At 44.2% G+C, this 15,656-nt stretch overlaps 2 protein-coding genes across 4 annotated transcripts in view; both read right to left on the bottom strand.

The window, feature by feature from the left end:
- The window catches only part of EHD4 (EH domain containing 4), an 83,552-nt gene extending 83,250 nt beyond the window's left edge, over positions 1–302 (bottom strand). For both annotated transcript variants that reach the window (XR_013335252.1, XM_077764607.1), the window contains exon 1: positions 6–302. Coding sequence is in view for 1 of the 2 variants with exons in the window: in XM_077764607.1 (XP_077620733.1) it covers positions 6–241 (236 nt within the window). In the remaining variant the exon portion in view is untranslated. The remainder of the gene's footprint in view (positions 1–5) is intronic.
- Positions 303–10,596: 10,294 nt separating this feature from the next.
- The window catches only part of PLA2G4E (phospholipase A2 group IVE), a 55,983-nt gene continuing 50,923 nt past the window's right edge, over positions 10,597–15,656 (bottom strand). For both annotated transcript variants that reach the window (XM_077764604.1, XM_077764605.1), the window contains exons 18-20: positions 14,742–14,908; positions 13,058–13,241; positions 10,597–12,615 (exon numbers count right to left, since the gene is read on the bottom strand). In XM_077764604.1, the coding sequence (XP_077620730.1) occupies positions 12,395–12,615; positions 13,058–13,241; positions 14,742–14,908 (572 nt within the window). In that variant the 3' untranslated portion in view covers positions 10,597–12,394. The remainder of the gene's footprint in view (positions 12,616–13,057; positions 13,242–14,741; positions 14,909–15,656) is intronic.

The raw sequence follows: 15,656 nt of genomic DNA, 5'->3' as shown, positions 1-15,656 counted from the left end.
GTTACCTGATGAAAGTGGTCTTGCCCGTGCTGTACTGGCCCACCAGCAGGATCATGGGCTTGTTCTCGAAGTCGGCGTCCTCCAGCGCTGGCGAGTGGAACTCGTGGAAGCGGTACGCCTCCTCCAGCGGCAGCACCTTGCGCAGGTACAGCGAGCGCAGGCCCCCAGTCACCGTCTGCACTGCGTCCGCGCCACCCGCACGCTCGCGCCCGCCAGCCTGCCGCCCCAACCAGCTGAACATCCTGATGCAGCCGGTCCGCCCGTCGCCGGTTCGCTCGCTTCGCCCGCCCTCCCGGTGCTGGCCCCGAGCTCAGACCCCGCTCCGAGTTCGACCCTCCCCGGCTGGCACTGAGCTGCCCCAGCCGCTCTCGCCGCCGCCCGAGCTGGCCCCGCCTCGCGGAGTCACAGCCAATCTCTGGTCTCTGCGTCACGACGGCTCGCTTACTATTCAGAAGGCTCTCGCAAGTCCTTCCTCATTGGGCCGCTGCCAGCGCGGGGTGGTGGCCCCGGCCAATGGGGAGGAGGTTCTTAATGAATTATTGATGACGGAGTCGGTCGGTAGGACTGGGCGGAGGAGACGGTGTCTCCCCAGCCCCAGCGCGCAGACGGGTCTCGGAAGCGCTCCCTTAGGTCGCCGGGGCCCCACCTCAAGCCAGGTGGCGTTGGCTTCCGGGCAAATCTGAGCTGGCAAAAACGAGCCTCTGGAAGCTGCTTAGTCTCCTCGGAAGTTTACTCTTCCCAGGCGTATGATACTGGGGACAAAAGTTCAGAAAGTTGACAGACAGGTTCTTTCTACTTGCTGGCATGTTATTTACTTATTTTATTAGTGAAGAGACCTTGACTCACGGACATACTGACGATATTTGACTACGGGGAAGAAGATTCCAATCTACTTGGGTGGATTTTCTCCTCCTTCGCACTGCCTCCACTAAATTCAGGATCGATTGAAGGCCTTTCGCCCTTAGTTTCCCTTTTTTTTTTTGGACTTTCTGTAAAATGAAAGATTTAATCATCATCCTCATTATTACAACCTAATTACCACATGTTGACATGTAAAAGTTACTGTTACCTCTTAGTTGTCTCTGTTTTCAGATTAAAAGGATGTATCTACATTGAAACAGGGAGAAATAATCAGCCATCACTTTTGATGTTCTAGGCAACAGTTTGAGAATATCTCTCAGTTGTTTTAGAGCATTTCTCAAGAGTCAGCAATGGAACCACCTGCTTATAAGAATAACCTGGGATGCTTGTTAAAATGAAGATTTCAGGTCATCATCCCCAGACCCACTGAGTTAAAATATTGAGGAGGGATGGAGCGCAGCAAGTGCTCCCAGGTGATTCTGATGCACCCTAAATTTGGGGAAATATGATGCACAATAGTACTTCTCTAACTTGATAGAGATGCAGATTCTGATTTCGTGGTAAGGGGTATGGATTGAGATCCCAGACCACGGTTCTACTAAGCTCCCAGGTGTTTCCAATGCTGCTTGTCCATGGACTATACTTTGAATGCCAGGGCTGTGGTGAAGAGAGAACAGGACTTGGTGTCAAAAGACCTCGGTGTGGATCCTGATTACATATATTGATGGCTATGTGGCCTTAAATGCAATGAGCTACCTCTCTGCCTCAGTTTCCTAGTTTGAAAAGTGGGAACTTCTTCGGAGTTGCTGTGTGGATCAAATATTTAGAGGAAGCTGTATGTAACTAGGGAAGTGAAAAGAAAGCCAAAGGAAAATGAACTTAGATATCTTCTCATGTCAAAACAAAGATTGAAATGTGAAAATAAAATAAAACCATAGAACTACTCAAAGAAGGTATTTGTGAAGATTAATAAAATTTTGAAAGAGAAAAGCTTTTCTAATCAAAACCAATAGAAATTATGAAGATAAAGGTTGACAAGTTTGTCAACAAAAAAGTAAAAGCTTTAGTGTATTAAAAAAAAATACAAACCCATATAAACATACTCTTTCCCATATGATCCAGAAATTGCACCCTTCGGTATTTATCCAAATAAGCTGAAAACATATGGCTGCACAAAAATTTCACATGGATGTTTATAGCCCTTTGTTTACAGTTACTAAAACTTGGAAGGAACCAAAATGTCCTGCACTTGATAGACTTCACTGTGATACAACCAGATGATGGAATATTATTCAGTGCTAAAAAGAAACACGCTATTAAGCTATGGAAAGACATGAGAAACCTTAAATCTATATTACTGAAGACAATCTGAAAAGGCTTCATGCTGTATGACTGTAACCATGTGACATTCTGGAAAAGGCAAAAAACTATGAGGACAGAAAAAAGACCAGTGATTGCGAAGGGGTTCAAAAAGAGGGAAGGATGAATAGGAAGAACAAGGAGATTTATAGGGTAGTGAAATAATTCTGTCTGATAATGTAAAAGTGGACACATGTAATTATACATTTGTCCAGACCCATTGAACATAGAACACCAAGAGTCAACCCTAATGTAAACTATGGATTTGGGGTGATAGTGATGTGTCAGTGTAGACTAGGTTCGTTGGTTATGATGAACTGTGGTGTGGGATATTGGTGGTATGTGATATTGATAGTGGGAGGTCATGTACTGGGGAGGCAGGGGGGTACATGGAAACTCTCTGTACTTTATGCTTAATTTTGCTATGAATCTAAGACTGCTCTAAAAACTTCTATTAAAAATAGTATATATAAAAAATAAATCCATAAACAAAGGTAAAAGGCAAATTGGGAAAAATATTGCCAGACATATATAATAAATATATTTAATTAAGGATATGAGACCTTTAAAATGTTACTATAAAATTATTAAGAAAGAATACTCCATCATAAAATTAGCAGATGACATTGACAACTAACAACAAACATTAAATAATGCTAACCTCCATTAATGATCAAAGAAACAAATTAAACATAAATAGATAACATTAAGAATGGTAGACATTTGGGGCATCTGGGCAGTTCAGTTGGTTAAGTGTCAGACTCTTGATTTCGGCTCAGGTCAAGGTCTCACGATTGGTAAGACAGCCTTGAGTCAGGCTCTGCACTGACAGCACAGAATCTGCTTGGGATTTTCTTTCTCTCTCTGCCCCCTTCTCTGCTTATGCTCTCACTCTCAAAATAACCAAACTTAAAAAAAGAATGGCAGACTTTTATTTTTTAATATAATGCCTAATGTTGCCAAGAGTGTAGAAAAAGGTACCATCTCAGACATTGCTGCATATGGTGTAAACTGGCACTTTTCTGGAGTCCATACTTATTAAAAACCTTTCAAATGCACATTCAAGGCTTCTGCAATGGTGAAATAACTGAATGCTTTCTCTCTAAGGTCAGGAACAAGGTAAAGATGTCTACCCTTATCACTTCTATTTAATGTTGTAGTAGAGGTTCTAACCAGTATCTGGAAAAGCAAAGGGTATCTAGATTGGAGAGGAAGAAGTAAAATTGTCTCTATTTGCAGAAAATATGACTATTTACATAGAGAAGTCTATGGAACCTACAAAAAATAAAGCTACTAGGACTAATAAGTGGGTTAAGTAAGGGTAGTAGTTAGAAGATACATATACAAAAATCAGCTATGTTTTTGTATAATGGGAATGAATTGGACAGTGAAATTTTAAAAATCAATGTCATTTGTAATAGATTCAAAAATATGTAACACTTAAAGATAAATCAAATAAAAAATGTACAAGGTCTCTACACTAAGAGCTACAAGCACTTCTGAGAGAAATAAAAAAGGCCTAAATAAATGGAGATATATACCATATATGATGCTTACGGATCAGAAGACTCAATATTGTTAAAATGTCAATTTTCTCCAAACTAATATATAGATGTAGGGCAATCCCAGCGGGCCTCTATTTTTGTAAGAATTGACAGGCTTATTTTAAAATTCATATGTAAATGCAAAAGACCTAAGCTAGCCAAAACAACTTTGAAAAAATTAACAAAGTTGGAGGACTTACACTACTTAATTTCAAGACTTATAAAGCTATGGAAATTAAGACAGTGTGGTCTTGGTAAAATGATAATAAATAGAGTTCAGAAATAGATGCACACATGTACAGTCATTTGATTTTTGACAAACGTAAAGACAATTCAATGGATAAAGGAAAGTCTTGTCAATCAATAATGCTAGAACAATTGGATATACCATGCAAAAATATAAACTCCGATCCATACCTTGCACTATATGTAAAAATTAACCCCAAATGACTATGGACATAAAGGTAAAACTTAAAATTATAAAACTTTCAGAACAAACTGTAGTAGAAAATCTTTGTGACATTATACAGGGAAAGGTTTCTTCGGTGATACCAAAAGCAGGATCCATAAAAGAAAAAAGTTAATAAACTGGACTTCATTAAAATTAAATGCTTCTGACTTTTGAAGGATACTGTTATCAGGTTGAAAAGACAAGGCACAGAGTAGGAAAATATATTTTCAAGTCACATATATGATAAAGGGCTTGTATCCAGAATATAAAAAGACCTTCTAATTCAACAATAAGAAAACAACCCAATTTGATAGAAAAAATATTTGAACAGATACTTTATCAAAGATGTATGGGCAAATAAGCACACAAAAAGGTCATTAGTCATTAGGAAAATGCAAATTAAAACCACAACAAGATACTACTACATACCTATTAGAATGCCTAAATTAGAAGACTGATCATATCAATTGTTGGTGAATCAACTGCCATACATTGATAATGGAATGTAAAATTACACAACTCTTTTGGAAAACAGTTTGACAATTAATATTTTTTTAAGTGTTTATTTATTTTTGAGAGAGAAAGACAGAGAGAGAGCACAAGCCAGGGAGGGGTAGAGAGAGAGGGAGACACAGAATCCAAAGCAGGCTCCAGGCTCTGAGCTGTCAGCACAGAGCCCAACGTGGGGCTCAAACTCACTCACTAACTGTGAGATCACGACCTGAACTGAAGTTGGATGCTTAACTGACTGAGCCCCCCAGGTGCCCCAGTTTGGCAATTTTTAAAAAGTAAAGCATACACCTACCACGTGACCCAGCCACAGAGGAGTATAGGGAAGAATTACAAAAGTCATGAGAAAAGTTTTGAGGGTGAAGGATTTGTTCATTACCTTGATTGTGGTGATGATTGACAGTTGTATACATCTGGCCAAAGTCATCAAATTGTGTTCCTTAAATATGTACAGTTTGTTGTGTATCAATTATACCTTTATTAGTTGTTAGAAATGCTCATACTTCTAGACTCAGGAATTTTGTCCTGAGGAAATAATCAATGTTAAGCTTTATCTAAACAATGTTTATCAGCATAACACTTGTAAGACTGAAAAACTATAATTAGATGTTCCCCATGGAGCATTAATTAGATAGACAGTGGATTCCTATGCCGTCTCTGAAAGCTGTGTCAAATAAAAAGAATATTAATAACTTGGAAAATACTCAGAATATATTTTTATTTTTAGGTGGAAAAAAAGGCAGATTACAGAAGTCAATACATTCAATTACTATGGAAAACAGTAATGGTGATCCCTTGAAAAAATAGAACTACTACTATATGATCCAGTTATCCTACTTCTAGGTATATATCCAAACAACTTAAAAGTAGATCTCTAAGAGATATTTGCACATCCATATGTTCATAGCAGCACTATTCACAACAGTCAGGAGATGGATGCAACCTAAGTTTCCAATGATGGATGAATGGATAAACAATATGTGGTATACATACAATGAAATATTATTCAGCCCGCAAAAGGAAGGAAATCCTGTCATATACCACAATCTAGATGAACTTTGAGAATGTGATCCTAAGTGAAATAAGCCAGTTACAAAAAGACAAATAGTATATGATTCTAGTTATCTGCTGTATCTAAAATAGACAAACTCATAGAAACAGAAAGTAGAATGGTGGTTTCCAGGGGCGGGAGGGAGGAGGAAATGGGGAGTTGTGCCTTGGTATAGAGCTGTAGTTTCCAAAGTGAAAAAATTCAGGCGATCACAAAAATATGGTCATAGTTAACACTATTGGACTGTTACTTTAAAATGGTGAAGGTGGTAAATTCTATGTTATGTGTATTTTGCCAACAATTAAAAAATGAATGTATAGCATTTTTATACTGTTGTAAAAAAAATTTAAGCATCCAAGGAAAATTTGGGAAGGATAAACCCCAAGATAATAATAATCTCTGGTTTTTGGAATGATAAATCATCTGAATTTTCATCTTGATTTGCTTTAGCATTTTTATTTTCAGATTTTATACAAGAATCATGTTCTTGTTTTATTTATTTATTTTTAAATGTTTATTTAAGGGAGAGAAAGAGAGAGAGAGGGAGGGAGGGGCAGAGAAAAAGAGAGAGAGAGAGAATCCCAAGCAGGCTGCTGCAAGCTGTTAGCACAGAGCCCATTGCGGGGCTAGAACTCACAAACTGTGAGATCATGACCTGAGCCGAAACCAAGAGTCAGATGCTTAACTGACTGAGCTACCCAGATGCCCGGGTTTTCTTTCTTCAGACTAAAACAATTCCAATTTCACTCAATTTTTCTTTCTTTCTTTCTTTTTTTCTATACTTCAATTTTATTTATTTATTTATTTTTGCACTCAATTTTTCAAATGAAACCAATTGTGTGGTTTTTTTTCAGGTTAAATCTTATTTCATGTAGTTTTACAGAGAGTGACATTAGTTACCTGGATTTTTGTTATATTAAATAATTCTTAAAATAAATATTTTGGTAAGACTCAACAACACTTTTTGCTATATAGAAATTTTATTTTTTATCTTAAAATTTTTAATGTTTATTTTTGAGAGAAAGAGCGTGAGCAAGGGAGGGGCACAGAGGTGGGTAGGAGGGGAACAGAGGATCCGAAGCAGGCTCTGTGCTCACAACAGTGAGCCGATGTGGGGCTCAAACCCACAAACTGTGAGATCATGACCTGAGCCAAAGTCAGACACTTAACTGGCTGAGCCACCCAGGGGCCCCGCTATATAGAAATTTGAATTGTAATTCTTTTTAATATTTTTATTTATTTCTAGGAGAGAGAGAGAGACAGCGTGAGCAGGGGAGGGTCAGAGAGAGAGGGACACACAGACTCTGAAATAGGCTCCAGGCTCTGAACTGGCAGGCCGCACAGAGCCCGATGCGGGGGTTGAACCCACGAACCGCGAGATCATGACCTAAGCGAAAGTCGGACGCTTAACCGACTAAGCCACCCAGGCGCCCCTTGAATTGTAATTCTTATGGAAGGGTTTTATTTTTCTTTTAGTTTTTGGCAATTTGATGTTCACAAGGTTTGCTCCAGATTGTGTTTGGTGATTGGTTCTAAATGCATACCAAGTCCAGTGTCTTACTCTGATACTTTAAATTCCAGAGTGGCTCAAGGCCTGAGAGACACATGCGGAAGAGATCAGAGGAGGTAATTTGGCTTGGGAGGATTCCCCTTCATTCCCAGACACAACTCTCCTTTCTCTGTGGCCACTTACCCAGGTCACTACAGCCACTTGGAGATATAGCTTATAGGACATGCAGGCGGAGATGTCTAGCTGCAGTAAGACTGCCAGCTGCCTCTAAATTATCCTTTCTTTCAGCAACAGAACTCTCATTTGTAGCTGGGCATCTTGCCACGCAGGTAAGAACAACATTTTCCAGTCTCTCTGCAATTCAGTGTGATCATAAGACCAAGTTCTGGTGGCTGCTATGTGACCTGAAGGATGTGTGGGACTTGCAAGAAGTCTCCTTTAGAAAGAAAAGTGTTTAGTCTTGCTCTCCCCTTCTTCTCTCTTGTAGCCTACGATGCGGTTATGATGGCTGGAGCCGCAGAACTCATCTGGGACCATGAGACCAAGGGCTACGTAAGGGATGGTAAATCAGAGCTGGAAGGAGCAGAATCTCTGATGAATCTTGGAAGTGCCGTGCCAGCCGTGGACGCCTCGCTTGGGCTTCTTTTACAGGCATGCATTGAAGCCACTAATTGTCAAGTCTCTGCCAGTCAGAGATGAAAGTAATTCCTAACTAACACCGAATTTGTTACTAGACACGGAGTCTGCAGTAACAGACCCCAAAATGTGACATTCACTTAGTGGAAGAGAGGGAAAGTCAACATTAAGGATTCAATTATTGCAGGCTGGGATTTCAAATATAGCCACACATATTTTTTGACATGCCTACTATCGAGAGATGGGATGGATCTTTGTCCCCTTCCCTTAAATCTAGGCTGGCTTGTCAGTGCTTCTGCCAGTAGAGTTACTGTGGAAGTGAGGGTATGTGACTTCTGAGATTAGGTCATAATATGCCACGCTCCTGCCACTGTGCGACATTCACTCTTGGAACCCTGAGCTGCCATTTAAAGAAGGCTGATTATCTTGAAACCACCATGCTGGGGAGGCCACCTGGGGATTGCACTGACAGTCAATCAAATGGAACCTGTCCTTCATCCCTCTCTGGCCTTCCCCCTGAGGCACCAGACATGTGAAGGAAGGCGCCGTCTCAGAGGTGGATCCTTCGGCTATTCCAGGCCGCAGCCCTCTGAGCCCTCCCCAGGCAGTTCTAGTCATTTGTGCCGAGGCCCCACACACGGAGAAGACTTGTCCTTGCTGTGCCCTTTCTGAATTCCTGACCTATAGACTCTGTGGGCATGATCAAATGGTGGTTATTTTATGCCATTATATTTTGGGTTTTTGTTTGTTTTTGTTTGCTAAGCAATAGATAATTGGAACAGCTGGTAATTCTCAATTATCTTCTTAAGATAAAAGTCAAATTTTCTGTCACAGAAAAGAAATTCCGAGCTAGGCAGACCAGGCCTAGTTTGGTGTGTTCATTGTGGATGGCTGGAGCTCCAGCAGCCGTGTTGGATCAGAAGGCAAACTTGAGGATGGTAGAAGAGCTGAAAGGAGACTGGGTCTCTGATAAGAAACAGAGAAATAAATTCCTTCTATCTTCTTTAAGTCACTCTAGCTTTCGATCTTTTGATTATGTAATAAAAAGTAGGGGCACCTGGGTGGTTCAGTGGGCTAAGCGTCCGACTCTTAATTTCAGCTCAGGTCATGATCACCCAGTTCCTGAGATTGAGCCCTGTCTCAGGCTCCGTGATGACAGTGTGGAGCCCACCTGGGATTCTTTCTCTTCGCCTCTCTCTCTCTGCCCCTCCCCTGCTCACACACACACACTGTCTCAAAATAAATAAATAAACAATAAAAAAATGTAATGTTAACTGGTATGGAATTTGAATAGATGAATCAAGAACTTAGGAAACTGGTTTGGCTAGAGCCAAAGGTTTGAATATTTTCAAGATAGAAGTGGCAGTTGAAGTCCTGGGTATAGACAACCTTGCCTAAGGACAGTATGGAGTGAGCAGAGAGGAGAGCTGAGGAGAGCACCTCAGGGAGTACGAGCAGTTCACGGAGAGTAGGGGAGGGGAGACCAGAGGAAGGGCTGGAACGTGGGAAGAGATCCAGGATGTATGGTGTCCAGCAAACCTGGCCCCTTCCCTCTAGGAGAAGCCTGGCTGGCAACCCTTAATGTGTACCCCATGTGTACACAGCTAATAATGGAACTTTCCCTTTGTTTTGCAAGGCTCTGTTTTTATGAAGCCCTCCTACGTGGGACCAGAAGGAAGCTCCTTGAGGTGTGGGGTCAATTGTTAATCATTTTTATTGTCCCAGTGCCTACATCAGTGACTGGCATGTAGCGAGAGGGCGATAAATATTTGCAGGCAGAACTGAATTGAACTGATGTTGGCAAGGAAGCCGTGGGAAGGGAGGGTTTCAGGAAGGAGGAGTGGTCTGTGGTGCCAAATATTGAGAACAATCAAGTAAGATAAGGCCTGCGAAGGGCTGGTGCCATTTGGCTCAGTGTATTTGTAATTAGGGCATTAGTGACCTTGGGGAAGAGTGTTTTCATGGGGAAATAGGAACAGAAAACATCTGGCGCGGGACAGGCTGGCTGAGCTGTGTGGCGGTGCGGTGTGCTGGCCATTCTCTTGGGGAGGACAGGGGAGACCAGCAGGGAGGGACACTGGGGAAGAGAGGAATTTCATTTAATTTTTTCTATTCAATTATATGACAGAGAGCAGGGGGCCTGAGGAGGGAGCCTCCCTGACACCCCCCCATCACTGTACCCTTGCCTCTATCAGGATTGATAACACTTTGTCCTTATCCCTTGTGCAGTCCTTGCTCCTCTCCTGCTCTGTGACGTCGCCAGCATTGTTTCAGAAGTGAAGTCACTATTTTATTTCTCAAATTCATATAAAAATCTTGCCACGTCCCTGCCACTCTGCCCTGCCCCAATTCAAATCTAAGTTCCTGGAAATCAGAGGCTGCTTAATGACCGCTGTGCTCCTTAGGTGCCCAGCTGGTGTTGGCTGCCTATCCTTCTGCTTGCTCAGTACTTCCTGAAAACCAGCTGAGCCTCAAACGGCACCGGGTGGCGAGAGTTGGTGTCCCACTGGTTGCTGACATGGCTTCCTAAAAACAGAAGAAATGGCCTTCTCACGCTGCTGGCCGTGGTGTGCGAGAAGCCCAGGCAAGGGACGACGAGGGCGGGAGTTAGGCGTGTTTTGCAGCATCAGATAGAGAACGAAGATGAGTCAATAGCATTTACCCACATGGCCATTTTATTCTGTGCTCAAATAATACAATGATTTTATAAGCCTCACACTTTGATGAATCGAAGGCAGGGCTGCCTTCACCTTACAACAAACAGGTCTTGCAGCATGACTTACTCTGCTAATTTAAGGAGAGCCTGTTTGTCGCAGATGGAAAGAAAAGATGTCAAAGTGGAGGCTACTGGCTGCTCTGGTGGAGGGGACGGGTGGCATCCCGGGTCAGCATTATCTGGGTGGGGACTGGTTTTGCAGGTCTGGCTTACCAGTGATTTGGGGGAGTAGATTAATACCTGCTTTCCAGGCTTACAGGAGAGTATGGTGTGAGTCCATACTGCTCAAATTTAACATGTGTAGCCATTATGGGGATGGGGGTCAGTGGGGGGAAGGGCAGCAGAGAGGACGTGAGAATCTCCTTAATATGCAGACTCTGATTCGGCAGAACTGGGGTGGAGCCTGAGGTTCTGCGTATCCAACCAGTGGCCCACCAAGGATGTATTTTGGAAGTTGATTTTTCTAAACTTTTGTTACCTGTCATCACCCATCTCCTAACAACCAAAGGACTGCATGGGGAACATAGAGGCCAAGAAAGAGGGCCCCATCCTCCATGTTTGCTGGGACCACATGTCTTTCTGGGCACACCTTCCATCGGCCTGGGCATCTCAATGGCTCAGGTTATACATTTCTTTAGTCAAATTCCCAGCCTGATGGGAGACCTGGATACTCTGACGGGGCTTCTGTGTCCCTGGCCCTTCCCCAGTGATTTACCTGCAAACCATCTACAAGGATGGGCTTTGTCCTCAGGGCTAACCTAGTCCTTTAAGGGTTGATCCTTCCTAGTTTCATTCTTTTGAGGGCGACTCTCCAAGAGGTGAGATGTGCTGGCCATTGTGTTTACATGATAAATAAGAGGAATCCCATTTAGAAATAAATAATCCCCTCTGGAAACGAGAAAGGAGATGATGAGAGAACTGAGCGGTGCCCCTGGGGCAGATTGGTTGGCGAGTGCCAGCCTGGTGCCTGACTCCATTCACCTACTCAAACCTCCCTCAGCTGCATCCCAGATCCTTATTCTGTGAACCTGAGCTACAGACTGGGGCTTTGCCTGGCATTTCACTGGAGCTGGATGCTCAGATGAGGCTGTGAGGTTGGGATCCCAGGAATCACCAGTCCTGGGGCTCTGAGTTGCTGGAGTGGGATCGGTGAAGAGAGCAGGATATCTAGCGTTCTATCTGGATCTTCTAACATCATGCCATCTATTAATACCCTGATTCATAAAAATGAAAACCACAAAACGTCAGAGTCTATAAAAATCATCACAAGAACATAATTGCCTTAAATTTAAAAAGGTGTTTTTCCAGAGAACCCAGAGTGGTCCTCGGTCCTCTTGTGCACTCCTGGAGGCCCTCCGTGTCAGGAGGCAGAGAGGAGAGTCGAAAGGGCTTTGAGCTCCAGTGTGCAGGCCGAGGTTTCTTAGGAGCCAGCCTCTTCTTCAGGCCGTGCTTTTATTCTCCACACTTTGGGCATGTGCGGGAGCCTGTGGCTAGTGGGCCCTCTTCTCTGCAGGGAAAGGTTTAAACAAATTCCTGTGGGTATAGAATCCCAACATATGTCTGTGTTATTTTCCTTTGTCTCCTTCTCTCTCCCTCTCAACTTTTAAAAACATTCATTTCTTTGATAGAAAGCCCGGTCCAGCCTGCCTGCACCCCTTGCCAGAGAGCCGAGCGGGTGTGTGGGCTGGTCAGCCCTGATGGGCTCTGCACCTCTGACCGTGGGAGCAGACACAGGATCAGTGAGGCTCCCTGGGACTTAGGAGGGACACTGGCTCTTCAGGCGTTTCTTCTTCTCCACCGCCAGTCTCAAGCCCTGAAAGAGCTTGTCCTTGTTATTCAGGATGTTGTACTCAGAGAGCTTCACCAGCTTGTCAAAGGCAGCCTCTGTGTATGTCAGCTCCTTGGTAGCATATGGAGTTTTGGGGCCATAAATGTCAACGTGGCCCTGCTCCAGCTCCTCGGGGCTTCTCTCCACACCTGTAGGTGGCAGAAGGACTTGCTATACATGGAAGGTTGTAGTGACTTGTTCCTGTATCTCTTCCCATGGCCTGTCTCAGCACACACGGGCACACACACCTGCCTGAAAACGTGCATACGCATGCGTGGGCATGCACACGCACACCTCCAAGCTCCTCGGGGGCAGCGATGCGACTTGCACACCTTAGGGCCACCCAAGCCTGACACAGCACCAGGCACACAGCTGGATGTCAATAAATGCTGAATGACTGAAAGAGTAGGGGATGGCACTGCTTGCTCATGGAGGGGTGGGGGGCCCTTTCTTTCTTCCCAAAGCCAAGGTTGGCTCAGACTAGAGCTAAGTCAGGCTTTCCTGTTAGTAAAGTCAGAAGACTGCTCTAAAGATAGGAGCTCTTGGCCCAAGGCCAGCAAGTGGTGGGAGCCGAGCTCAGAGGTGGCTTACCTGGGGCCTTGTACTTCTGGAAGGTATCATTGATGAGTGGGAAGAAAAGCACGATGGGAGCATCAGGTTCTTGGGAGTTCTCCATCAGGTAGCACTCCTTGAGATTTTCATCGTCCTCTTGCACCTCGTATTTGGGGAAGGGGATGTTCTGCACAGAGCAGTACTCACAGGTCTGTTTCATTGGCTGGAATATCACAGGAGGACATGAGTCAGTATTAGGAGGGGTGGGGGTGGGGGTAAGCAACATGAACTTCTTAGATCCAGCTTCCTGATTTCCCCCGCTAACAACTGAGGTCTCCAACTTCTCTGCCTATCTGCGCTATTTTTAGAACAAAGGGCCCGAGGTAGGAGGTTCGTGTGTATTCAAGTGCAAGCTCCTTCTGACGGTGGATGGAAGCCCTTTGGATGGTGTTTCACCCAAAAACAACCTGGGTAGATGTGGGCGGCAGCCCGAGGGTGACTGGGGCCATACCAGCTATAGCCATGCCTGGCCAGGCTCCTATGTGATGTGCATGGCCCTTGGAACTGACAAAGGGCCAACTCTTCAGAGTGTCTTTATAAACATGGTGTCACAGAAAGAGTAGTGGGCTGAGAGTGTCAGAATCCCCTTCGCTCTAATCTCACTAGCTGTGTGATCATAAGCAAGCCACTTTTGCTCTCTGTGCCTCAGTTTCCTATACCTGTAACATGGGAATAATAGCAGTTGTGTCATCTTCTCAAAGAGCGGGTATACAGATCAGGTGAGAGTGTGTGTAGGAAAGTACATCGTCACAAATTTACAGACTGAAGTCATCATTACGGGTGTCATGCTTTATCATCGGTCTATACTCCCCTTTCCTGGGCTTCAGGATAGGACTGTATGAAAGTAGACCAAAAAACAATTTCTTTCCCTTAAAAGGCCAGAACTTTTCAAAGGTAAATAGAGAAAAATAAATAAAAACCTCTGGTCCTGGTTCTTTTTTTTCTTTTAAGACAATGTCTTTATTTTTCTATTATTTTTAAAATTGTTTTTAATGTTCATTTTACTATTGTGACAGAGAGAAATACAGCATGAATGCGGGAGGGGCAGAGAGAGGGAGACACAGAATCAGAAGCAGGTTCCAGGCTCTGAGCTGTTAGCACAGAGCCCAATGCGGGGCTCTAACCCATGAACTGTGAGATCATGACCTGAGCCGAAGTCAGACTCTCAACCGACTGAGCCACCCAGGCGCCCCAGTCCTGGTTCTTAATATAATTACATAGAAGGTCCTGTTTCTGGGGGAAAGGAGCAATATGATTATTTTGAAAAGAGGACACCATAAGCTCTTGAAATGGTACAAAATTTTAGAGTTGACTGGACTCTATTAAGCTTATTTTTAAAAACTTTTTTTTCCTGGCAGCTGAAGAATTGCCAAATACAGAAAATGCTCAGATAATAAAATTGCTCAGAGGTAAAATTAGAATTCGCTGCATGAGTCCACTTAAACCTCACACTGCATGTGAAGGCCAGCTGGCTGCGCTCCCCTGAAGTTTGGACAGCTAACCTCATAACAGTATGGAAGCTTGGGTTTCTCTGACGCTGTCTTTGGGCCTGTGGGAAATGTGTGTTCTCCCATTTCCCAGTTTCATGGGGCTCATTCAGTGGCCTGTCTCAGAAGGGGCACAGCACTCTGCTCACGCAGCAGCCTTTCTCTGTCACACTTGCCTTTGTCTGGGACCCAGCACAGTAATTGAGGTGGATGATGAGGTCGACTTTTCTCTCAGGCCTAAGGAGGGGCGGGTAGCTGGAGTTGACAAAGAATGCAGTGTCCAACAGGCACAAGTGGTTCACGGACCCCGTCAGCTGGTTCGGGAAAGTATCTAGCACCGTGTCTGAAAGCCAAGATTTCCAGTTACTGTCATGCACTGGCACTATGATCTCAGAGGATGGTCACTGGCAGGTAGGGACCTAATGCCCCAGCTGGAGCTCCCTCATCTCAGCCTGGCCCTCCCACCCTCCCACCTGCAGCCAGGATGCCCGGTGAGTCGCAGTGCCCTGCTGGGGTGGACTGATGAAGAACGGCATTATCTTGGGGTCACTGCAAGTCTTTTATGGGACACACAGAGAAAACCTACTGTGACTCAGCCAAGGAGCTTGTGGAGTTATAGGGGTGCAAGAATACCCTGTAAGTCAGTACAAACCCTGGGCTCAGAGCCAGCCATCCTTTCTGCCCCAGATAGTGAGAATGAGGATCTTTAGGCCAGGCCAATGCAGCCATTTGCAGGCTGAGGGGAAGTAAAATACCAAAGATGGTGGCAAGTCAGTCTTTGAGCCTCAGCAGCGTGGGGAGGCGCACAGTTGAAATCACATGACCACAGTTGAAGACCTGGCTCCACCACTTACCATGTGGGGTGTTCTTGAGCTGGGCTATCCCTGCCCACCTCTAAGGAACCATTCACACTAAAAGATGCCCCCAGAGCACAACTAAAGAAACTCAGGGCCCACACTTTCCCACCAGGGTCCCAGCTTCTACATGCTGAAGTTGTTGTACAGAGTCGACTAATTCAATAGGAGCACCGCTCCACCTGCCGCTCACAACCTCACCAAACGTGGAATGCACTCTGGGGAGAGACTGCCACC

The sequence above is a fragment of the Crocuta crocuta genome, unplaced genomic scaffold (assembly GCF_008692635.1).
Source record: "Crocuta crocuta isolate KB4526 unplaced genomic scaffold, BGI_CrCroc_1.0 scaffold102, whole genome shotgun sequence".
In the NCBI taxonomy this organism is placed as follows: domain Eukaryota; kingdom Metazoa; phylum Chordata; class Mammalia; order Carnivora; family Hyaenidae; genus Crocuta; species Crocuta crocuta.
This window is presented reverse-complemented; position numbering and strand designations above follow the sequence as displayed.